The sequence below is a fragment of the Ochotona curzoniae genome, unplaced genomic scaffold (assembly GCF_017591425.1).
Source record: "Ochotona curzoniae isolate NIBS_2020 unplaced genomic scaffold, NIBS_Ocur_1.0 contig_2723, whole genome shotgun sequence".
Classification (NCBI taxonomy): Eukaryota; Metazoa; Chordata; class Mammalia; order Lagomorpha; family Ochotonidae; genus Ochotona; species Ochotona curzoniae.
The window spans coordinates 24,832,715-24,853,200 of NW_024465573.1; the positions used below are offsets into that span (position 1 = coordinate 24,832,715).

Below are 20,486 nucleotides of genomic sequence, written 5' to 3' on the forward strand. Positions count from 1 at the left end.
GTTCCCTCTCTTAGTACCCCCTCAAGGTAGCCATTGTAATTTGTAATTTTTAGGCCCCTAGGTGAGTTTTGGCAGCTCACAAATTGCATCAGGTCCTGACAGAGTCCTTTAGACTGACCTACTCATTGAATTTGGTATGTGGTTACCAGTGGGTTCCTCTTAATGATATAAATGACTGTTCCAGGACTCCAGGAGCTGAGGCCGAGCAGCAGGGTGCAGCAACTGTGGAGCAGTCAGCACAAAAGGAGTGTGGGCAACCAGCGGGGTAAGCTGAAAGATTAGCTCTACAAGAGAAAGCCTCGCTGCCATGCACCTTATTTAACAAGTCATTCTTCCTGACTCACATTGATTTTTGTGGTGTTGTCCAAGTTTTCTAGATGGAAGTAGTACAGGCTTGGGAGGGGTGAGGGGGAAGCATAGACCTACTAAAAGAAAAGGTAATGGCTCCCTGTTGGTCTAGCTCAGCCCCCTCCCAGTTTCTTCCCTCTAGGTAACTGTTGTTCAGGGTGTATTTTCTTTGTACAGACATTTCTGTGCATGTACAGATATAAATTGAAAAAGAAATAATACTGGATGTACTGTTCTGCACTTGTGTTTTTTTTACTGATTGTGTTCTTTTGGGTATATCTTTCTTTGCCAGCAGCCAAAAATACCCTGCCATTTCAGTGACTGCCTGCAGTATTATGGGAGTGGGTCTATCACAATTTATTTTATTTCATATAAGTTACTACAAACTTGAATTGTTTTAGCATTTAGGTGAAAATTGATAAAAATGTACTAGTTCAAACAGTTTACTTTTATTTTGAATTAATCCAGCTGGTTTACATAAGTAGCTGTGTAGTTACAGGCAATTATACAGTTGCATTTGACAAATGTTCTTTCATGATGTCCTGATACTAAGGGTATGAGAAGAATTGCAATGGTGTAATGTAACTTCAGAAATAAACCTAGCATCACTATATTGGAAAGAATCTCAGAAAAGATGGCTCTGTACCATAACCCAGTAACGTGTGCCATTAGCCGTCCAGCATAGCCACTGTGGTTCATTGTCAGATAATTGTTTTGTGTAAGTGACACAGCTGGGTGGCACATGACAGGCACTTTCAGGGTCTGAGTGGAAGAACTAGCTGATGTCATATCTCAAACTTGGTTTTATTTTGTTTTCATTTAGGCAAGTGGCTACTATTCCAGAGATTCAGGCACCACAAAATCCAACAGCAAATGAACAAGAAAACACAGGTATGTGTATTAGCAATGGGTTAGAATCAGATAATTTATCAGTAGCTAAAAGTACTATTGAAATCACCTAATCTGCTTCCTGTGATTCCCCACACACTGAATAAATAAATCTGAATTCCATGGAAGTTGATTGCCCAGAGTGGTTAACTGAAACGCAGAGCACTTGTCTCCTGGTACTGTGCCCACCCACTACTCTGGGACCATCTGCTGGCCACAAAACAAAGCAGCACCTACAGCAGTGAAATTGAAATAGCCCATGATAGCCTGACTTCATCCTTTTTTGTTATTAAAAGAAACCAAGCATCATTTTCATTAGGTAGTTACAACACCAAAATCTGCAGAGCACTTTCTGTCTCTTCTAATAAATTTGATTGGGCCCAGCACTATGGTTCAACTGACTGATCCTCCACCTCCAAGTGCTAAGATCCCATTTCGTACCAGTTCATGTCCCGGCTGCTGCACTTCCCATGCAACTCCCTGCCTGTGGCTTGGGAAAACAGTAGAGGATGGCCCAAAGCCTTAGGCCCCTGCACCTGCTTGGAAGACCCACAAGAAGCTCCTGACTTCCGACTTCTTGCTTCAGGTTGACTCAGCTCCAGCTGTTGAGATCACTTAGAGAGTGAACCAGCAAATAGAAAATCTTTTTGTCTCTCCTCTCCATAAATCTTGCTTTTCAATGAAAGTAAATAAATCTATAAAATAACAATAATAAAGAAATTTGATCAGGAAACAGCTGATCACTTCAAAATTGAGAGAGCTCTGGATATATAAAGCCTTGCCCAGCTGCTTAGAAGGACATCCCAAAAGAGAACAAGGTAGTTGTGCCTAGGTTTGAGTTCTGGGGTACTGCTACTACATCTTGTTAAGCTGCCAGTTCCCCAGAAGTTTGGCATGTCTGTGCATGAAGACAGCGAAGGGCATTGATTGGTAGGGTAGACTGTAGCCAGATGGGTTGAAACTCCCCAACATCACACAGATTGAGTGAACTTGGCCTATGTTTCAGTTCTCACATCTTTAAAATGGAGATTTTGGAGTAGGCATTTGACCTAGTTGCTGAGTCAGTACTTAGGATGCCTGTGCTCCAGCTCCTAATGCCAGCTTCTGCTCATGTAGACCCTGAGAGACAGTGGTGAGGGCTCAAGCAGTGTGGTTTCTGCTACCTATATGCAAGCCCTGGACTGAGTTTCTGGCTCCAGCTTCAGCCCTGGCCCACTTCTGGCGACTGGCAGTAGTTGGAGAGTAAACCAATAGAGGGAAATTCTCTCTGTCATTCTGCCTTTCAAATAAAGAAGCAATTTGAAGAATAAATCGTGCTAATCCATAGTTCAGCCGACTCTCAAAACTGTTGAATAAAATAAAATAGAGATAATAAATGCTACTTCACTAACATTGTAAAGTTTATAGGTATTAATTTGAAGCCTCTATAAGAGTGCTTCTTATGGGACCCGGCACTGTATCCTAGTAGCTAGGATCTTCGCCTTGAAAGCACCAGAATCCCATTTGGGTCCTGGTTCTAATCCTGGCAGCCCCACTTCCATTCAGTTCCCTGTCTGTGGCCTGGGAAGGCAGTTGAGGACAGCCCAAAACCTTGGGACCCTGCACCCATGTGGGAGACCCTGGAGAGGCTCCGTGCTCCTGGCTTTGGATCGGCACAGCTCTGGCTGTTGCTGCCGCTTGTGTGGTGAATTGGTGGACAGAAGATCTTTCCTCTCTGTCTGTCCTCTTCTATGTATAGCTGACTTTCCAAAAAAATAAAATATTTTAAAAAAGAGCGAATGCTTCATGCATACTAAAAGTTTCATATATATTTCGCTACTTTTGTTTTCTTGTTTTGACCCTGTTGAGGACATTTATTTATTGACAAACTGTTGAATTATTATGACACTTTAGTCTCTTTGTTACTATGACTTAGAGCCTCGACTTTGCTCTTCTGTCAGTGAGATAATCCTACCAGCTGTGGAATGATTTGCACAGTACATGCTGTCAGCACTCAAGAAGCTTTTGTTATTGCAACCACTTTGGCCATTAATGATTTTCTCTCTTACAGATCCTAAAACAGTGGAAGAAGAAGAAAGTAACTTCAGCTCTCCACTGATGCTGTGGCTGCAGCAAGAACAAAAGCGGAAGGAAAGCATTGCTGAGAAAAAGCCCAAGAAAGGCCTGGTTTTTGAAATTTCCAGTGATGATGGCTTTCAGATTTGTTCAGAAAGTATAGAAGGTGAGTGGGCTCTGTCAGGCCAAACCCCCAGCTTCACATGCACTTATTGTCAGATCAGCAGAGCTAGCTGTGTTCTGCTAGGCATAATGGGGGTTCCTTGGAGAGTTACATTTCTCTGGTTCTTGAGACATTTGTCGTCCTGGAGAACTATCCACCGTTTAAGTTAGCCGCATCTTAGCAGAACACATGTGTGCACTGCTTCTCCCTCGAGGTTTGCCTTTGGCCACCTCCTTTGTCCCTTCGGTGCCCTGCTCATCACAGGCATTCTCCCCTCTGCCCAAAGTGCTGTTCTGGCCCTCCTAAGTCCAGCCCAGAAGGAATTTCCTGACCTCCTGAGGCACAGGACCACTCCCATCCCACTCTTTTCAAATCTTCTTGGTTCCTCATAGCTTAGAATTTGTGTTAACAGTGCTTTGTATTTCTGTACCTTACTCCACATGCTTCATCGTAAGAGCTGGCATTATACTTTCTTGTTCCTCTGTATCCCAAGCCTCTGGGTGTTCAGTAATTTCTGAAGGACTAGGGAGTGTTCGCTAGGCTGTGCAATTAGGTAGTTCAGCAAAGAAAAAGGCCACATGGCTGAATTAGGGATATTGAAAAAAAAAACATGAAAATTATAATAGAGTAGAAATCCCATTAAAGGAAATAATAGAATGTGGGTGAGATAAAGAGATAGAGAGAAGGCTTTCTTTACAAAGAGATAAGCATTTGTTGGGTTTGGTTAATGTCAGGTGGCAGGGTAACACTGAAATCCTCATCAGGTAGAAGTGAAAGAAAAAATGGAAGAGATAGATTTTGCACAGGTTTTGGAAAATATTAAATGAAGAATAGTGATAAGGACTTCCTACGTGAAAATGGCTAACACACAGTGAGAACTCAGAGACTTGATTTAGCCCTTGAAGGAACTATACAAACTTTCTAGCCCTATTTCTTAGTTTTAAGGAACTGGGAGGTTATGATCTCTCCCATAGTCCCGGTGAGATCATTAGTACAAAGACTGTTTTGGTCAGGGATGTAGGGAGTAGCAATAGTGCCAAACACTCAAGTTCACTACCGAGACCTCCAACAGAGGACTCCCAGGAGGTCTTTTGAGATCCCAAAGGGTGTGAATCTGCTTATGTTTCTATGTCTTCAACAACCTTGCCTCTTGCATTCTTTCCTAAGCCCTGAACTGACTAAGCTGAGGCAGACAACAAAACCTCATGGGAGAGGGTGTGCATTCACGCCGTCAGGATTCTAAGCACACTGCCTGTGCACATGGGCATGGAGAGATGTTTGCATGACAGTTTTCTTACCTACAGATTTCTTTGATGTCCTTACAGATGCCTGGAAGTCATTGACAGACAAAGTCCAGGAAGCTCGATCGAATGCCCGCCTAAAGCAGCTCTCATTTGCAGGTAATGGCTCAGAATACTAGGGAGACTCACTAGTCTAAGCCACAGAATGAATTCCAAAAAGAAAACAGTGTTCTTTCTCAAAATAATAATACCACCACTGACAGAGCTTTGGTATAAGATTCGTATACCATAGAATTCAGTGTTTGACATGCAACTCAGTGATTTTTAGTATATTTACAGAGTTGTGCCAGCCTCATAATTTAAGAGCAGTTTTAAGGTTACTTGGGAAGTGTAAAATTGCATGAATTCTTTATTCCTTTGAATTGCCAAATATTATTCTGTTGTGTCAATATACCACATGTTGCTTGTTCTTTCACCAGTTGTCAGGGTCTTGGTTTTTTTTTTTTCCATCCTCATTGAATAATTGCCATGGAGTTTATTGGTATAGACATGTTTCTGTTTCTTTTGGGTACATATCTAGAAGTAAAAGTGCTGTGCCGTTTGGTAATTCTGTTCAGTTTTTTGAGGAACTGCCAAATTGTTTTTAATTCAAAGTGACTGTAGCATTTTATGTTCCCAGCAATGCATGACAGTTCCCACTTCTCCATATGCCTGCCAGCACTTCTTATGTCTTTCTAATTATTGAGATATCCGTGAAACAGTCTCTTGTTATGGTTTTGTTTTACCTTCTATTTTATTTGTATTCATTCATTTGAGAGACAGAGAGCGCCCATCCACTGGTTTACTTCCCAATGACTGGTAGTCAGGAGGGCATATGAATTACTAGCACAACTATTTGGGAGAACAGTTATGCAGTAGCTCTCAAAATTTTCAGATCATGTGCTTTTCCATAATAGCTAGACTTTTAAGAAATTATCCTGTATGTAGTCACAAACAAGTCATAACACCATGTCCTTATACCACGTGGTAGTGAAAGACTGAAAGCAGCCCAAATGTTCCTCAGTAAGAGAATTTAGAAAGAATCTGGAGTAAAGCAATTAAAAAGCAGGTTATAGCAGTATGTGTTTGGTGTGATCCCGAGTGCCTGAAGACACTTGCAAATTATATACATAGTGGTGGTTGCCTCTGAGGACTAGGCCCGGTGTTAGAATGGGTAACTTTGTTAATGACAAATTATTTATGAAAAATAATTTGAAACATGTACACAATGTATAATCAGGATAAGCAGCATCTCCAGATCCCCAAGCGTTAATTTTTTCTACCCGTTGAAATCTTTGGACTCTTTTAGTCTCTTTGAAATATAAGATAGATTGTTACAGACTGTAGTTATTCTACTCAGAACTAATGCTTATATAGAATAATTAACTTTTTCTGTGCTTCTGTTTCTTTGAGTAGGTTATTTCATTTATAAATTAAAAACAACAAATTCAAATATATTCATTTTATGAAAGAACAATTGGCAGGTATTTTTTTTTCCTAGTTAGTGGTCTTATGTTCTCTGGCTTCTCTGCCTCTTCAGCTCCCACTCTGCCCACTCCCTGGGCTGCTCAGCCATTCCCGTGCTCTCCCATTCCACGCAGTGGTTCCATCCCCCACTGCTGTCCTTCCAGAGTTCGAAGCAGAACAACTCTGGTCAATCCGGACATCCTCACTTTCCCTCCTCATCCACGTTCTGCTGATTCTGCCCCAAAGCATGAGTCATAACCCTTTCTCCTCTTTTCCGCCTCAGGTGTAATGCTTGTTCTTCTCACACCTACAGTATTGAGAACCCTTAAAACTAGTCCCAGAATCACTTTTGTTCCACCTTACATGTTTCCCCTGGGTCACTGGAGATACCACTAAATTATTGTTGTTGGTAAATATTTATGGAACTCTTTCAGTATGTCTGGTACCATGTTAAACACTCAGGGCACTTGGCATGTTGGTTAAGATGTGACTTGGGACGCCCATGTTCCATAACAGAGTGCATAGTTCAGGTCCCAGTTTCACTTCTGATTTCTGCTGATGTGTGCTCTGGGAGGCAGCAGGTGGTGACCTCAATACTTGGGTCCCCCCTACCCATGCAGGAGACTGAGATTGAGTTCCTGGCTCCTGGCTTTAGCGTGACGCAGTCCTGGCCATTGTGGGCATTTTGGAAAATCAGTGAATCAAAGATTCTTGTTCTCTCTCTGTCTTCTCTCTCTCTCTCCTTTCTGCCTTTCAGAACAATATTCAGGATGTTAATCCCTGAATAGAAGCAGACTGGGCCCTGCGCTCCTAAAACTTCCAAAATGTAGGTCTTTATACAGGATAAGGTCCTATTCAGCCTCTCTTCACCTGTTCAGTCTCAGCTCTCTCTGCTTTCCTCAGGACTCCTGTTTCTGTAGCTACAGCACACTATATATTAATCCAGATGCCGGTCCTTAAGTCCGGTCTATAAATGCAATTTTTAGATCTCTGGGCTCAGCGTGAGAAAGCTGAATTTCAGCCTGCACCCCCAAGTACGCTTCATCACTCACATGTACTTCCACATTGGCATCCCATGGTTCATGCAGTTCCCTCCAACAGGAACTGTATTTTTCCCAGACTCCCAAATTCCCTTGTTCACTTGGCAAACTTCCATTAATCTCTTAGCCCTACTGACTGAAATTCCCTCCTGTATCTACAGAAACCCCACCTTCACAGGTCTCAACAGTGAGGTAAATGCATCATGTAGCATCATAGGACGTCCAGAGGTAGGACAGATAGCTGGCTTGATTTATGAGGAAGTCTCAGTATGATTAAAGATCTAAGTTCTTCCCTTTTTTCCCCTTGATCTTCAGGGAATAGCTTCACCTCCAAGCTGATAGCAAATGGTTGCCCTCGTCCTCAGGGTCACATTTGGTCATCACATCGTTCAAAGGAATAGGAGGAGTCTTTTTTTTAGGCACAATTGGACATCTTACATATTACAGACCAGAGGAGGCATCATAGACATTCCTAAACTAGTCACCAGCAAGATTCCAGAAGTGGCTTGGACTGACCTTCTGGAACAAGAGGAAAAGTAATAGAATGTCTCATGTCCTTGAGTCCCTGTACCCACATGGAAGACTCAGAAGAGGTTCCTGGCTCCTGGCTTCAGATGGGTCCAGCTCTAGCCATCTGGAGAGTGCGCCAGTGGATGGAAGATCTTTCTGTATCTCCTGTCTGTGACTCTGCCTTTTAAAATGAAATCATTATTATTTTGTATATCTTCACCTCTGTGTTCCCAAGGACTTGTCTAGCACAATGAAAGAATATTGCTATGTGCACTAGAAGTATTTGCTGAATAAGTGACTATCCCATAAACAAATTTAATTTTTCCCAAGTGCTTTATATCGTGACTTAACTGGGACCCCATTGTGTGGTTGAGGTACATATATTCCTCTTTCTGCTGTGAACTTAACTCATCTTGGTCTTATCATCAGTGTAACACTTAATCTCATTGTAAGACCTCCAGAATATAGAAAATTTGGCCAGCATTTTGAGATGAACTGAAAATACACCTGAATATTTCATATGTTTGGTGGTGTCTCTTTGTGCCTTGAAATCCACAACAGTGTAGAAAACCCCAGGAGAAAACTGGTTAGAGAAGAATCAGAGTTCTGTAGGGAAAAGGTTTTTTGCTATTATCTTATATAGCTTCAGTTCTTACAGGATAGACTGATATTCTGTACTTAAGTAGTGTTGTAATTGGACCAAATGTTACGCTTAGAATAACATTGCTTATGTACAGACTTAATAGTAGTGCTTATCACTAAATTATCTCCATTAGAAATTCTCTAGATGAAACAAAAATTCAGTATCATTGCTCCTTTAACAAAAAATCACCCATGACATGAAAGCATTTAAAATATGGACAAACAACCACTACAACTGATAAAAAGGCAGCAGTGCCACCTCCAGAGTAGCTGTTATAATGCTGAAGCACAGCACTGTGCCGTTTCGGCCCGACTCACTGCCCACGTGCCTTTGATCCCACAGGTGTGAACGGATTGAGGATGCTGGGGATTCTCCACGATGCAGTTGTATTCCTGATTGAGCAGCTGTCCGGTGCCAAGCACTGTCGGAATTACAAATTCCGCTTCCATAAACCGGAGGAGGCCAATGAACCCCCCTTGAATCCTCATGGTTCAGCCAGGGCTGAAGTCCACCTGAGGCAAGTTTTTTTCTTTGTTGTAAGCAGTTGGGGGTCCTGTTCTTATTATTTCCCATTCCAGTTATTTTCCCTCATAACCTTTGAGATGTCTAATGTTCACGCCATCATCCTTTACCACTTTAAAGCATTTCTCTGAACACATTTTCATCTTTTGGCTCCAGGAAGTCTGCATTCGACATGTTTAACTTCCTGGCTTCTAAGCACCGGCAGCCTCCTGCATACAACCCGAATGATGAGGAAGAAGAGGAAGTACAGCTGAAGTCAGCCCGGTGAGTTCCGTGCATGGGACTGTTAGCACTATTCCTGTCCTACTACACCAGCTCTTTTGGGCACTGTGTAGTTTTCCCTAGAACAGATTTCCCGACCAACACTTTACAAGACTAAAATACAACTTTAAGAAAGTAGCAGTAGGGCCCAGCGTGATGGCGCAGTGGTTAAGGTCCTTGCCTTGCACATGCTAGGATCCCATATGGGCGCCAGTTCTAATCCTGGCAGCCCCGCTTCCCTTCCAGCTCCCTGCCTGTGGCCTGGGAAAGCAGTGGAGGATGGCCCAAAGCTTTGGGACCCTGCACCCGCGTGGGAGACCCGGAACAGGCTCCTGGCTTCGGATTGGCATAACATCGGCCGTTGTGCTCACTTGGGGAGTGAATCATCGGACGGAAGATCTTCCTCTCTGTCTTTCCTCTCTGTATATCTGCCTTTCCAATAAAAATAAAATAAATCTTTAAAAAAAAAAGTAGCAGTAAAGGAAGGAATAGAAGTTAGAAAAATTCAAGTAACAAAGAAAATACATAGTTTCTTTTTTTGTTTTTAAGATTGATTTTTTTTTAATTGGAAAGTCAGATTTACATAGAGAAGGAGAGACAGAAAGAAAGATCTTCCATCCGCTATCTCACTCCTCAAGTGCTCACAGTAGCCAGGAAGCCAGGAGCCCAGAGCCTCTTTTGGATCTTCCACGCTAGTGCAGGGTCCCAAGGCTTTGTGCCATCCTCAACTGCTTCCCCCAGGCCACACGCAGGGAGCTAGAAGGGAAGTAGAGCAGCTGGGATATGAATTGGCGCATATATGGGATTCCTCTGCATGCAAGGCAAGGACTTTAGCCACTAGGCCACCACACTGGGCCCACAAAGTACTGATTTTCTTTAATAGTTTGTTGTCTTTGGATATACCACCATACTCACTATAGGCAATCTGCTAGACAGGAGTACTCACATAATTAAAACTGGGATAAGGGACAGGCACCACAGCATCAAGGTAAGGCCCTGCTTGGGATGCCTGCATCCTGTACTAGAGTAACTGGGATCAAGTTCCTCCTCTACATCCATCCCATCTTCTTGCAATGCGCCTGGAAGGCTGCAGATAGAAGCCTAAGTACCTGGGTTCCTATTACCCATGTGGGAAATCCAGAATGAATTCTTGGTTCCTGGTTTCGGTCTGGTCTAGCCCTGACTGTTGCAGGCATCTGGGAAGTACGCTAGCAAATGGAAGATCTCTGACTCTCCCTCTTTCTCTGGCACTCTGTCTTTTAAATAAGTAAAAATTAATAAAATTATTTTTTAAAAGAGCCTGATATTATTGGTCACTTGTCATGATTGGTGTTGAGCAAAGAGTGATTTTGCATTCCCTAGGAGCCTTCAGTGCAAGACCCAAGAGTTTATTTCCTGAATGGAATCCATTAATACTGTGTTCTGTCTCTTAGGAGGGCAACTAGCATGGATCTGCCAATGCCCATGCGTTTCCGGCACTTAAAAAAGACTTCGAAGGAAGCAGTTGGTGTCTACAGGTATGGCTAAAATTCTAGGAAGAAACCTAGAAAACTGATAGTTTTCCAAAATAGACATGTGTGCTGAAGTTACTTCTGTCATCACGTAAGGATTTTATCAAAGTTACTCATTAAATCTGCTGTCCTGGGATTCTTCCGTTTCCTTATGTTGAACAAGGAATTTAACACAGTAAACATTAAAATATAGGTAATTCTAATGGGCTCCAGAGTGAAGAAATTTCATGTCTTATTCCATTTGTTAGAACAGTGGGTTTATACCAACCAGGTGTGTCTATATTTTCCCCCTCGAGTGTGTCTGTGCTGGGAAATGTATCGTTTATTCATGTATTCACACAGTTGCACTTGCCAAATTGATGTCCACCTTTATGTCCCAGGTCTCCCATCCATGGCCGAGGGCTTTTCTGTAAGAGAAACATTGATGCAGGTGAGATGGTGATTGAGTATGCCGGCAATGTCATCCGTTCCATCCAGACTGACAAGCGAGAGAAGTATTACGACAGCAAGGTGGGCCCCCCACTGTCGCTCTCCCAGCTCTTTGGTTTTGCTGTAGCAGGGGGCCATCAGCTACCGATGTGAGTCCCAGACCCAGAAGAAACGCTGTATGCCTCGATGCAAAGACGTTTTGGTTTTTTTGTTTTTTGTTTTTTACATCTTTGACATTTTTAATGGGACCACTGAAAGTTCAGAAACCACTCGAAGGATTAGTACCCAGAGATACTCTTGGAGGGTGTGTCTGTGTGAGTCCCAGGATCCAAAACGCAAAGCTACGCAAGAGTCTTAGGTGTCCTTGCTGCTGAGCCGTTAGGAACCACGGTCTAGTGCTCGTAATCTAGGCAGTCCTCATGGAAGCATCTTGAAAGATGGGCACTGGGAGAAATCTGCACATGGTACTAGAAGAAACTGTGTTCACCAGTGGTCAGAGGTAACGTCAGGGGAAGGCTGGGAAAAGCTCTTGAGCCTAGGCCCTGTGAAATAACGAGCTCTTCTTTCTCCTAATTGCGTAGGGCATCGGTTGCTACATGTTCCGCATTGATGACTCCGAGGTTGTAGACGCCACTATGCATGGAAATGCTGCACGCTTCATCAATCACTCCTGTGAGCCCAACTGCTACTCTCGGGTCATCAACATTGATGGGCAGAAGCACATTGTCATCTTTGCCATGCGTAAGATCTACCGGGGGGAGGAGCTCACTTATGACTATAAGTTCCCCATCGAGGATGCCAGCAACAAGCTGCCCTGCAACTGTGGCGCCAAGAAATGCCGGAAGTTCCTAAACTAAAGCTGCTCTTGTCCCCCGGCATTTGAGAACCAGGACCCACAGCCAGCCAGGGCAGTGCTGAAGGCCTTGTCCAAGGAGCTCCAGGATTGAGTGGGCACAGTTGAGGGGCCTCTGTGACGGCTCAACACCCTTACGTCCCATACTTACATTGCGCGTGTGATCAGAGTCCTGGAGAGAGCGTTGAGGTCCCAAAGAAGAGACCGTGTGATCAGCCTTCTCCTGGGTACCTTCTGATTGTTTGCCGTTACGAAGTGGAAAGTGGGGATCCCAAGCAGACTCGCCTGGAGGGAGCCTGTAGAGGGTTAGTTACGTTGCAAGTGGGCCTAAGCTCTCCCCAGAGAGAAGTTGCCATCCTCACCTTGGCCCTTTCCCAAGCACTATGAGTGAGGGTTCAGGCCAGACCCCTCATCTAGAGTCGGTTGGATGCCTGGTAGTTTGCCAACCAGTCCTTGCATGGAGGCATCTTTTGAGCCAACAGAGAAGGGCTGATAGTTTTCCCTGTTCTCCTCCCACTCAAGAGTTCACTTCTGGTAGGGAGACAGATCCTTAGCACCTCTGATGTCAAAAGGCTGCCTTGGGGTTGTGCCAATTATGTTCCAAACATTGAGCCTGTGGCTTGAAGGGGGAGTGCTCTCCCCAGGAGCCTTATCTCAGCCAATTCCCTGTCTTGGCAGTAGGAGCCGCGTCCCTCTCTTCCTTCCACCTTCTTCCTTGCTCCCCTCCACACACACCGTCCTTCATCCCACTGCTTTCCCATGCTTCTTTCAGGGTGGTAGGGGAGAGGGACTCTCTGCTCCAGGACGTTCCCTGATGGGCATAGGATGTGCCTACGGAAAGTTCCCTGACCCTGTAAAGCACTCTGGGGGACAGAAGGGGGGAAGTGGACAGGAGCCAGCGGCCATAACCAGACAGAATTTGGAGTCATTTTCATCAAGCTCCTCTGAGAGTCTTGAAGAAATATATATGTAGCATGATTTTTTTTAGAAGAGGAAAAAGATTATTTAAATAGGATTTGAATCATGCAACAACGAGAGTGTCATGACAGCCAGGATGAGCCCTGGGCCCCAAGCCCAGGACGGTGACTTGCTCTACCCCGTGTTAAGACATAGGAAGACTCCCTTGTAAACGGTCAGTGTCCGGTTGAAGGCAGAACACTAATCAGACTCCAAGGCCCTAAACTTGGAGACTAGACCACCTCGTGTGGGGGGGACTCTGCCGCCTGTGTACAGTCCATGGATAAAGTAGATGAAATGACACTACTGCCCTGATTACTCCTTAGGACGTGGTCAAAACAGCATCAAATGTTCCTTCTCTTCCTTCCCCTGAGACAGTATCCTGAACCTGTTAAATTAAGTCATTGGATTTTACTCTGTTCTGTTTACAGTTTACTATTTAAGGTTTTATAAATGTAAATATATTTTGTATATTTTTCTATGAGAAGCACTTCATAGGGAGAAGCACTTATGACAAGGCTATTTTTTAAACTGCGGTATTATCCTAATTTAAAAGAAGATCGGTTTTTAATAATTTTTTATTTTCATAGGATGAAGTTAGAGAAACTATTCAGCTGTACACACAAAGTCTGGTTTTTCCTGCCCCACTTCCCCCCGGAGGGTGTACTTTTTGTCGTTCAGTGTGTAGCTTGTTTGTGCCCTGTCGACATCAATGTTTCCTGGGTTTGCTCCTTGACAATAAATGGAGAAGGACGGTCACCCAACTCCATTGGGCCATTCCCCTCCTTCCCCTAGTGAAGCTCCTCAAAAGGCTGTCATAGGATCTGGATACAACACTTCGTCCTCTTCCTTCCCGAACTCTTTCCTTGCTGGCACCAGCCCCTGAGCGGCAGGAGGCGAGCATCTTCCGCATCTCCCTCACCTTTCCTCCTTCAGAGTTTGCAGCCAACATGCTGGATGGCAACTTGACATTGTCCATCACCATCTGCCTCATAGGTCACCTTCTTCCTCTCCCTCTTCTGCCCACCGAGTCCTCATTCCTGCCAAGCACCCATTGATCTTGTGCCCTCTCTAGGGGCAGCCCGTTGAAACTGAAGCACAGTTTGACCACTCACGATGAAGCCGATCCTCCTCTGCCCCTGCCATGTGGTTTCAGAGTAGTGTAGTCCACGGCGAGGGCGGGGGGCCCCTTTTCTCACCGTGAGAAGCCCACTCCCATGGAAGCCTAGTGAAGCAATACGACTGGGCCCAGCGCACTCTGCCCCGGGACTCACGGCTCTGCTGTGCCTTCCATCCTGGGCTCCTTGGCTTTCATGACCTTAAGAACTTCGCTTGGTGGCTTTGCTGGAACATTGTCACTGTTGCCACTGTCACACAGGGAGCCCAGCACTGTGGCCAGGATGGCAGAGAACTTCCTTGTCATCACGGAGAAGTGCCAGCAGGGGACTGGGGAAAGCACTCTACCCAGACCTCCCCTCCCCCCTCCTTTTGCCCGTGAACAAGATGCAGTGGCCCGAGGGGTTCCACTAGTGTCTGGTTTCCTTTATTATTGCACTGTGTGAGGTTTTTTTGTAAATCCTTGTATTCCTATTTTTTTTTAAAGAAAAAAAAAAACTTAAGCTGCGTTTGTTACTGAAACGATTAATGCACTGATGGGTCACGAATTCACCTTGAGAAAGACCCAAGGCCAGTCAGAGGGTGGGGGAAACTCAGCTCAATAGACCTAGTGACTGCCCTGCTAGGCCATGCTGTACTGTGAGCCCCCTCCTCCTCCTCTTCCTACAACCCTAAACCCTGAGGACAGGGAGGAACCCACAGCTCTCCTCCTGCCAGCTGCAGCTGGTTTGCCTTGCCTTTCCACCCCTCCCAAATCATCAAACCACAGAAACAAGAAATCTCCTCTTACAGCTCAGCCTTGAGTCCATTGCCAAATGTCAGCAGACCTGCCAGCAACTTGGGGGATAAAAGCTAAGGCTTCCCTACCAATGGGGAAGAAGGCAAGAATGGTGGAGCCATCTCCAGCACTCGTGGGAGTCTGTTTGCAAAGCGACCCAGGGCATCTCCGCACCAAAGTGCAGATGGAGGCATCGTGGTGGGTCGCTCCCCAGCATATCCCCCAAGGGGCATCCCCAGTCCCTAAGGAGTAACAGCTGCATACCTGGTCAGTTCTCAGTGAGAGCCAGCTCACTTACCGCTTTGCTGCTAGAACCTGTTGTGGCTGCATTTCCTGGTGGCCAGTGACAACTGAGTAACCAGAAGAAGCTGCATGGCGCCGACCCTTTGGCCGGAACCTGGCCCCTTGGCTCCCTCCGTGGCTGCCCACCACCTCCAGCACAGCCCCTCCTGTTTTTAGACCAATAACAAGCGTTAAGGGGGAAGCCTTGGCAGCTATTAAGTTTTCAACTGAGACTCCTTGGCTGGGACCCAGTCCACCATCCTGCTCGCCTCCGTCTCAGCCCCGGCCAATGTAGTAAGCACCATGCAGCAACCTTGAGTACAAAACAATACAAAAGAAAAAAAAAAGAAAAAAAAATGCAACAACACAAAGACAAAAAAATTTATTTTAATGAATGTATCTTTCTAAAGGACTGACATTCAATCAAATATTTGAAAATACTAAAGGTCAAAACCTTGTCAGATGTTAACTTTTAAGTTTGATTTGGGATTTTTCTTTTTGAATAGAGATCAAGCTGTTCTTTTTGTTGTTTGTTTTAAAGGAAAAGCGGGTCATCGCAAAGGGCTGGGTGTCATTCTGTGTTTCATTCCTTCATTTTAAAGCAATACAAGGGTATTGAGCAGATGGTTTTTGAATACCAGTCAAGTCTCACTCTGAAAACTTGCAATCTTTTTGTTTGTTTTGGTTTTTCAAATAAATATAAATATGATATATATAGGAACTAATATAGTAATATACCATGTAACAAAGCCTAGTTCAGTCCATGGCTTCTAACTCTTAACACTATAGATAAGGATTGTGTTACAGTTGCTTGTAGTGGCAGGAAAATGTCAGGCCAGCATTCCTCTGGTCCTCGAAAGGGAGGGGGCTCAGACCACAGAGGGATGGGAAGAGTCCCTCCCCGGGACCAGAGAGAAATGCAAAAATGGTGTCACCTGGATTTTTTTTTCTGCCCGTGAATGTTGCCAGTCGGTACCTGTACCCCTTGTTTCTCTATTTCCGCCCATGAATGTTGGGGTTGCCACCTGCACTTAGGGGACAGTTGTGTTCTGTGCTTTCCTGGTGTCCTGCCCTGAGGTACTCTAGTCCTTTCAACCAAGCAAACAGACGCGTGCTGTTTCTTTTATTGGACTTTTAACTGTCTCTTTAGTAAATACAGGTAGTTGAATAATTGTTTCAAGAGCTCAACAGATGACAAGCTTCTTTTCTAGAAATAAGACATTTCTTGACAACTTTATCATGTATAACAGATCTTTTGTTTTGTTAATTTTTTTTCCTTGTGTTCTTCCAAGCTTCTGGTTAGAGAAAAAGAGGAAAAAAAAAAAAAAGAAAAAGTGTGTAAAGTCCATCAGTGTTAACTCCCTGTGACAGGGATGAAGGAGAAGACTTTAATAGTTCAAAAAATAATAATGCTGAAAGCTCTCTACGAAAGACTGAATGTAAAAGTAAAAAGTGTACATAGTTGTAAAAAAAAAAAAAGGAGTTTTTAAACATGTTTATTTTCTATGCACTTTTTTTTATTTAAGTGATAGTTTAATTAATAAACATGTCAAGTTTATTGCTGCACACAGTTGAGCTTCCTTTTGGCCTTGGCAAGGGGTGTGGAGGGTGGCATGGCCTGTGACCTGCTTACTAGAGTACCTTCCCGTCATTTTAAGATGGAATCCCTTAACCTATGCCCCAAGGCCTACCTCCGGATCTCACTCCACACGGGCCAGCCTAGATGTTTAGGACCCAGTTAATACAGTGCCTCCCACATCCAGGAGAGATAAGGTAGTAGCCTCCAGCAATTTCATCCTCAACTACAAATACATATAACACATTCAAACTAAAATACCTGGGCTGCTGGCAAGCTGGAGCCTGCTTTGCCCTGCTCCACCTTAAGGCCAAAATTGGATTTGTTAATTCTAGATTGGCTCTGAGAAATAAGTAAATATTCTGCCAAGCCAGGGTCACTGACTCCAGACCAGAGGGGTTGAGCTTATGCTACAGCCGCAGACTAACACACTTCTCACATACAACCTACCCCAGGAGAGTAGCAGCTCCCTGCTGCAGGCTCCACGCCCGCCCCCTAGGCCTCTGCTCTCGCTCCTCACCTGCAGACAGGAGCACCATGGCAACTCCTAATGACCAGGCGGTTTTGCAGGCCATCTTCAACCCCAACACCCCGTTTGGAGATGTGGGGGGGTTGGACCTGGGAGATGACACAGAGCAGGAGGAAGCAGATGAAGGTGAGTATTTGACTTTGGAGGGTGACTCCCCCCGTGGCATCCCAGCCACTGGCAGCAGACAGACTGGGTCTCATTCATGACCTTGAGGTAATGACCAAGCTTGGAACCCGAGGGGCTGGCTGCTGATGAGGACAGGGCTTTGGGAAGGGCTAAGACCAGAAAGCCAGGTTTGTCTCCCAGTCCATCGGCCCTCACAGCCCACTCCAGGACCCTCGCTGAGCTGTGCTGCCACGACACAGGACATCACCCCATGCAGAACAGGAAACAAGTAGGGAAGGGGATGGGATGGCTCTGTGGCTCTGACACAAGGAGCAGAAGCAGCGTTGGCCGGGTGCGCTGAGCTGACTCCTGTGTTCACCAGCTTTTCTGCCAGCCCCCCGTTGAAGGACTGATGTGCTTGGCTTCTGAAAGAGGCCCAAGCCTTATGGGAACTTCAGGCTGAAAAGCCAAAAGATTGATCCAAAGTGATTCTCCTGCCTACGCCCCTCCCCGGGAAGGTCACAGCTTTTGCTCCTGACTGCACCTGTTCCCTCTGGGTAGATGGAGTTTTCCCTCAAGCCCAGCTGGAGCAGTCCAAGGCCCTGGAACTGCAGGGGGTGATGGCAGCGGAAGCTGGGGACCTGGCCACAGCCCTGGAAAGGTTTGCCCAAGCCATCGACCTGCTGCCCGAGAGGGCCTCGGCCTACAATAACCGAGCCCAGGCCCGGCGGCTCCAAGGAGATGTGGCAGGTGAGGAGAGGGATGGCTGCAGCTTCTGGGAGCAGGGTCCATGGAGGTGCTGGGCTTGGGGCGGGGGAGTAGGTAGCTCCCAGACCCTGTTGGAGCCTGTGTTTGCTGTAAGGGATCAGCTATAGTGGGGGTCCTACTACTCTCATGGGGTTCTTGTGGAAGGGGAGCTTGCATATCATTTAAGAAGCACTTGGGGAGCCAGCTCTGTGGCACCAAGCTAGGCACTGAGGTCACCTAATATGTCGCAGTCCCCAAGTGCAAAGCATTAGGCACCGCATGTATAAACTTTGGGAACTCAGTCTTCACAACACCCGTTGTAAGGATGCAGTATTGTTACCCCATTTCACAGATAAAGCACCTTGTCCATAGTCAACCATCTGGGCTCGGGCAGAGCTCTTAAGCCCCACAGGAGCTCACAGTCCAGGGTTTGGGGGCAACAGCAGGGTAGGTTTGATGGGGATCTGCAGGTTTAGAAGGATGGATAGGAGTTGACTGCAGCTCAGCGAGAGAAGGCACAGTCTGCGGAGGAGCAGGCACAGGTGCAGGGTGGCAGGAACTGGCAGTGTGGTGCGTGGCAAGCTGAGCCTGCGGAAATGCACCAGGAAGTGGAGAACGGCATTCCCCGATGTGACTGCATCGTGTCTTCCTTGGAAATATGGGGGATCACCTGAGGGAGTAACTGGACAGCACCTGCTGTACTCCCAGTTACTCTGGCTAGAGTGGTGAGAAAGAGACACAGGGGACATGCTAGGGACTCCACTGTGGGAGTGGTTGGGACCCCTGAGTCATCCTCTGCAGGTGTGTCTCACAGGCAGGTGGGACCATCAAGCTGCTGGCCCAAGGCCCAACAAGCAGCAAAGTGACTCCCAGGAGAGGCCCTGAGCACCTTCAGACCAGCTCCTCCGCAGGGAAGCCAGGAAACAACAATCTGGGAGCTTCCCCCCAGTGTGGGTGAAGAGGGGAGCATGGCACCTGCTGGGGGGTAATGGCCTTGCTCCAAAGGGATGCTAGGCCCAGCTAGAGGCCATACCATGGATGTGAACTGAAGCCAAGACACAGGCCACCAGTGAGCCTTCTCTGAGAGCTTCCTGGGACTCCCTGGGGTAAAGTTCTGAGGCTCACCCTCTGAAGTACTGGATGAGAGCAAGAGCAAAGTGCAGGCCACAGCCGCTGCTCCTTGCCCTGCTTGCAAAGAAAGGAGATCCAAAATACTGAAGCTCCAGATCGTAGACGAATGAGGTACGCAGTGCAGGAAACAGGAGAGGGAACCTGGGATGGAAAAGGTAGGGAGCCCCAGAAAGGAAAAGAATGAGAGGCTGACTTAACTGTGTATCTGCAAGAATGACTGTGCAGTTCAGCATATTTTAAAAAAGATTTACTTAAAACAGTGTTAGAATCTCCCATCTGTTGTTCAACTCCAAATAGCCTAAATCAGAAGCCAGGAGCCCAGAGCTTCACCCAGGTCTCCCATGTGGGTGCAGGAAGCCAAGCACTTTGGCCATCTAACATTGCTTTCTAGGCGGATGAGCAGAGAGCTGGGTGGGAAGTGGAGTGGCCAGAACCAGTGCTCATATGGGACGCTGGTAACGCAGGCAGCAGCTTAACCAAAAGTTGCCTTAACCCCGACCCTTAAAGTATCATTTTGTAGCTCTGGGATTCCGGATTAGTGGTAAGTAACACTGGGAATGAACGACTGCAGGCAGTGAAGCACAGCCCACCAACACAGTCCTCGCAGGAACCTGCTCTGTCGGGTGCACTCATGGTGGAAAATAACTGGCCTTGTGGTCCCAGTTCTGCTGCTTCATGGCTGCTCAGCCCAGGCAGGGCAAGCCATTCCGAATCTCCCTGTCTACATTAGTGAAATGGGAACCGTCTGTAACCCTGGGAGCAAAAGCGTGCTCGTGCTCAGCCCTTTAACCGAAGCCTCCGGGACTACCGCGGGCGGCCGCAAGAGGGAAGGGGTTGGGGTACCGGGCAACCCTCCCCGCCCACCCCTCTGCGCGCCGCTGACCGCCCGCTCTCCCGCAGGCGCCCTGGACGACTTGGAGCGGGCCTTGGCGCTGAGCGGCGGCCGAGGTCGCGCCGCCCGCCAGAGCTTCGTGCAGCGCGGGCTGCTGGCGCGACTGCAGGGCCGGGACGACGACGCCCGCAGGGACTTCGAGCGGGCGGCGCGGCTGGGCAGCCCCTTCGCGCGGCGCCAGCTGGTGCTGCTCAACCCCTACGCCGCGCTGTGCAACCGCATGCTGGCCGACATGATGGGGCAGCTGCGAGGCGCCCCGAACCAATAAAACCGCCGGGCTCGCCGCCTGCTCCGCCTGCTTCTGTGTGCGGTCCCCGCGCGCCCGCGCATGGGCACGGGGACACCAGGCGTAGGGCTGGGGAGGGCACGGCCGCCTGCCCCGGGGGTGGGGTATCCGCCGGCA

The 20,486-nt window shown here is 46.7% G+C and overlaps 2 protein-coding genes across 8 annotated transcripts in view; both read left to right on the forward strand.

Annotated features, from left to right (window-relative positions):
- KMT2A (lysine methyltransferase 2A) overlaps positions 1-16,661 on the forward strand; it is an 86,271-nt gene extending 69,610 nt beyond the window's left edge. For 5 of the 7 annotated variants that reach the window (XM_040977014.1, XM_040977015.1, XM_040977018.1 and 2 more), the window contains 9 exons: positions 185-265; positions 1,172-1,239; positions 3,287-3,457; positions 4,780-4,854; positions 8,737-8,911; positions 9,073-9,180; positions 10,611-10,694; positions 11,069-11,198; positions 11,699-16,661. In XM_040977014.1, coding sequence (XP_040832948.1) covers positions 185-265; positions 1,172-1,239; positions 3,287-3,457; positions 4,780-4,854; positions 8,737-8,911; positions 9,073-9,180; positions 10,611-10,694; positions 11,069-11,198; positions 11,699-11,974 — 1,168 coding nt within the window. In that variant the 3' untranslated portion in view covers positions 11,975-16,661. Of the gene's footprint in view, positions 1-184; positions 266-1,171; positions 1,240-3,286; positions 3,458-4,779; positions 4,855-8,736; positions 8,916-9,072; positions 9,181-10,610; positions 10,695-11,068; positions 11,199-11,698 lie in introns of all 7 variants that reach the window. The other 2 variants (XM_040977016.1, XM_040977017.1) reach the window with 1 other exon arrangement.
- Positions 16,662-16,905: 244 nt separating this feature from the next.
- TTC36 (tetratricopeptide repeat domain 36) lies at positions 16,906-20,369 on the forward strand. Its single transcript, XM_040977289.1, has 3 exons — positions 16,906-17,334; positions 17,875-18,063; positions 20,092-20,369. Exons 1-3 carry the CDS (start codon positions 17,217-17,219, stop codon positions 20,349-20,351), a joined length of 567 nt encoding a protein of 188 aa, XP_040833223.1. The 5' UTR covers positions 16,906-17,216; the 3' UTR covers positions 20,352-20,369.
- The last annotated feature ends 117 nt before the right edge of the window (positions 20,370-20,486 follow it).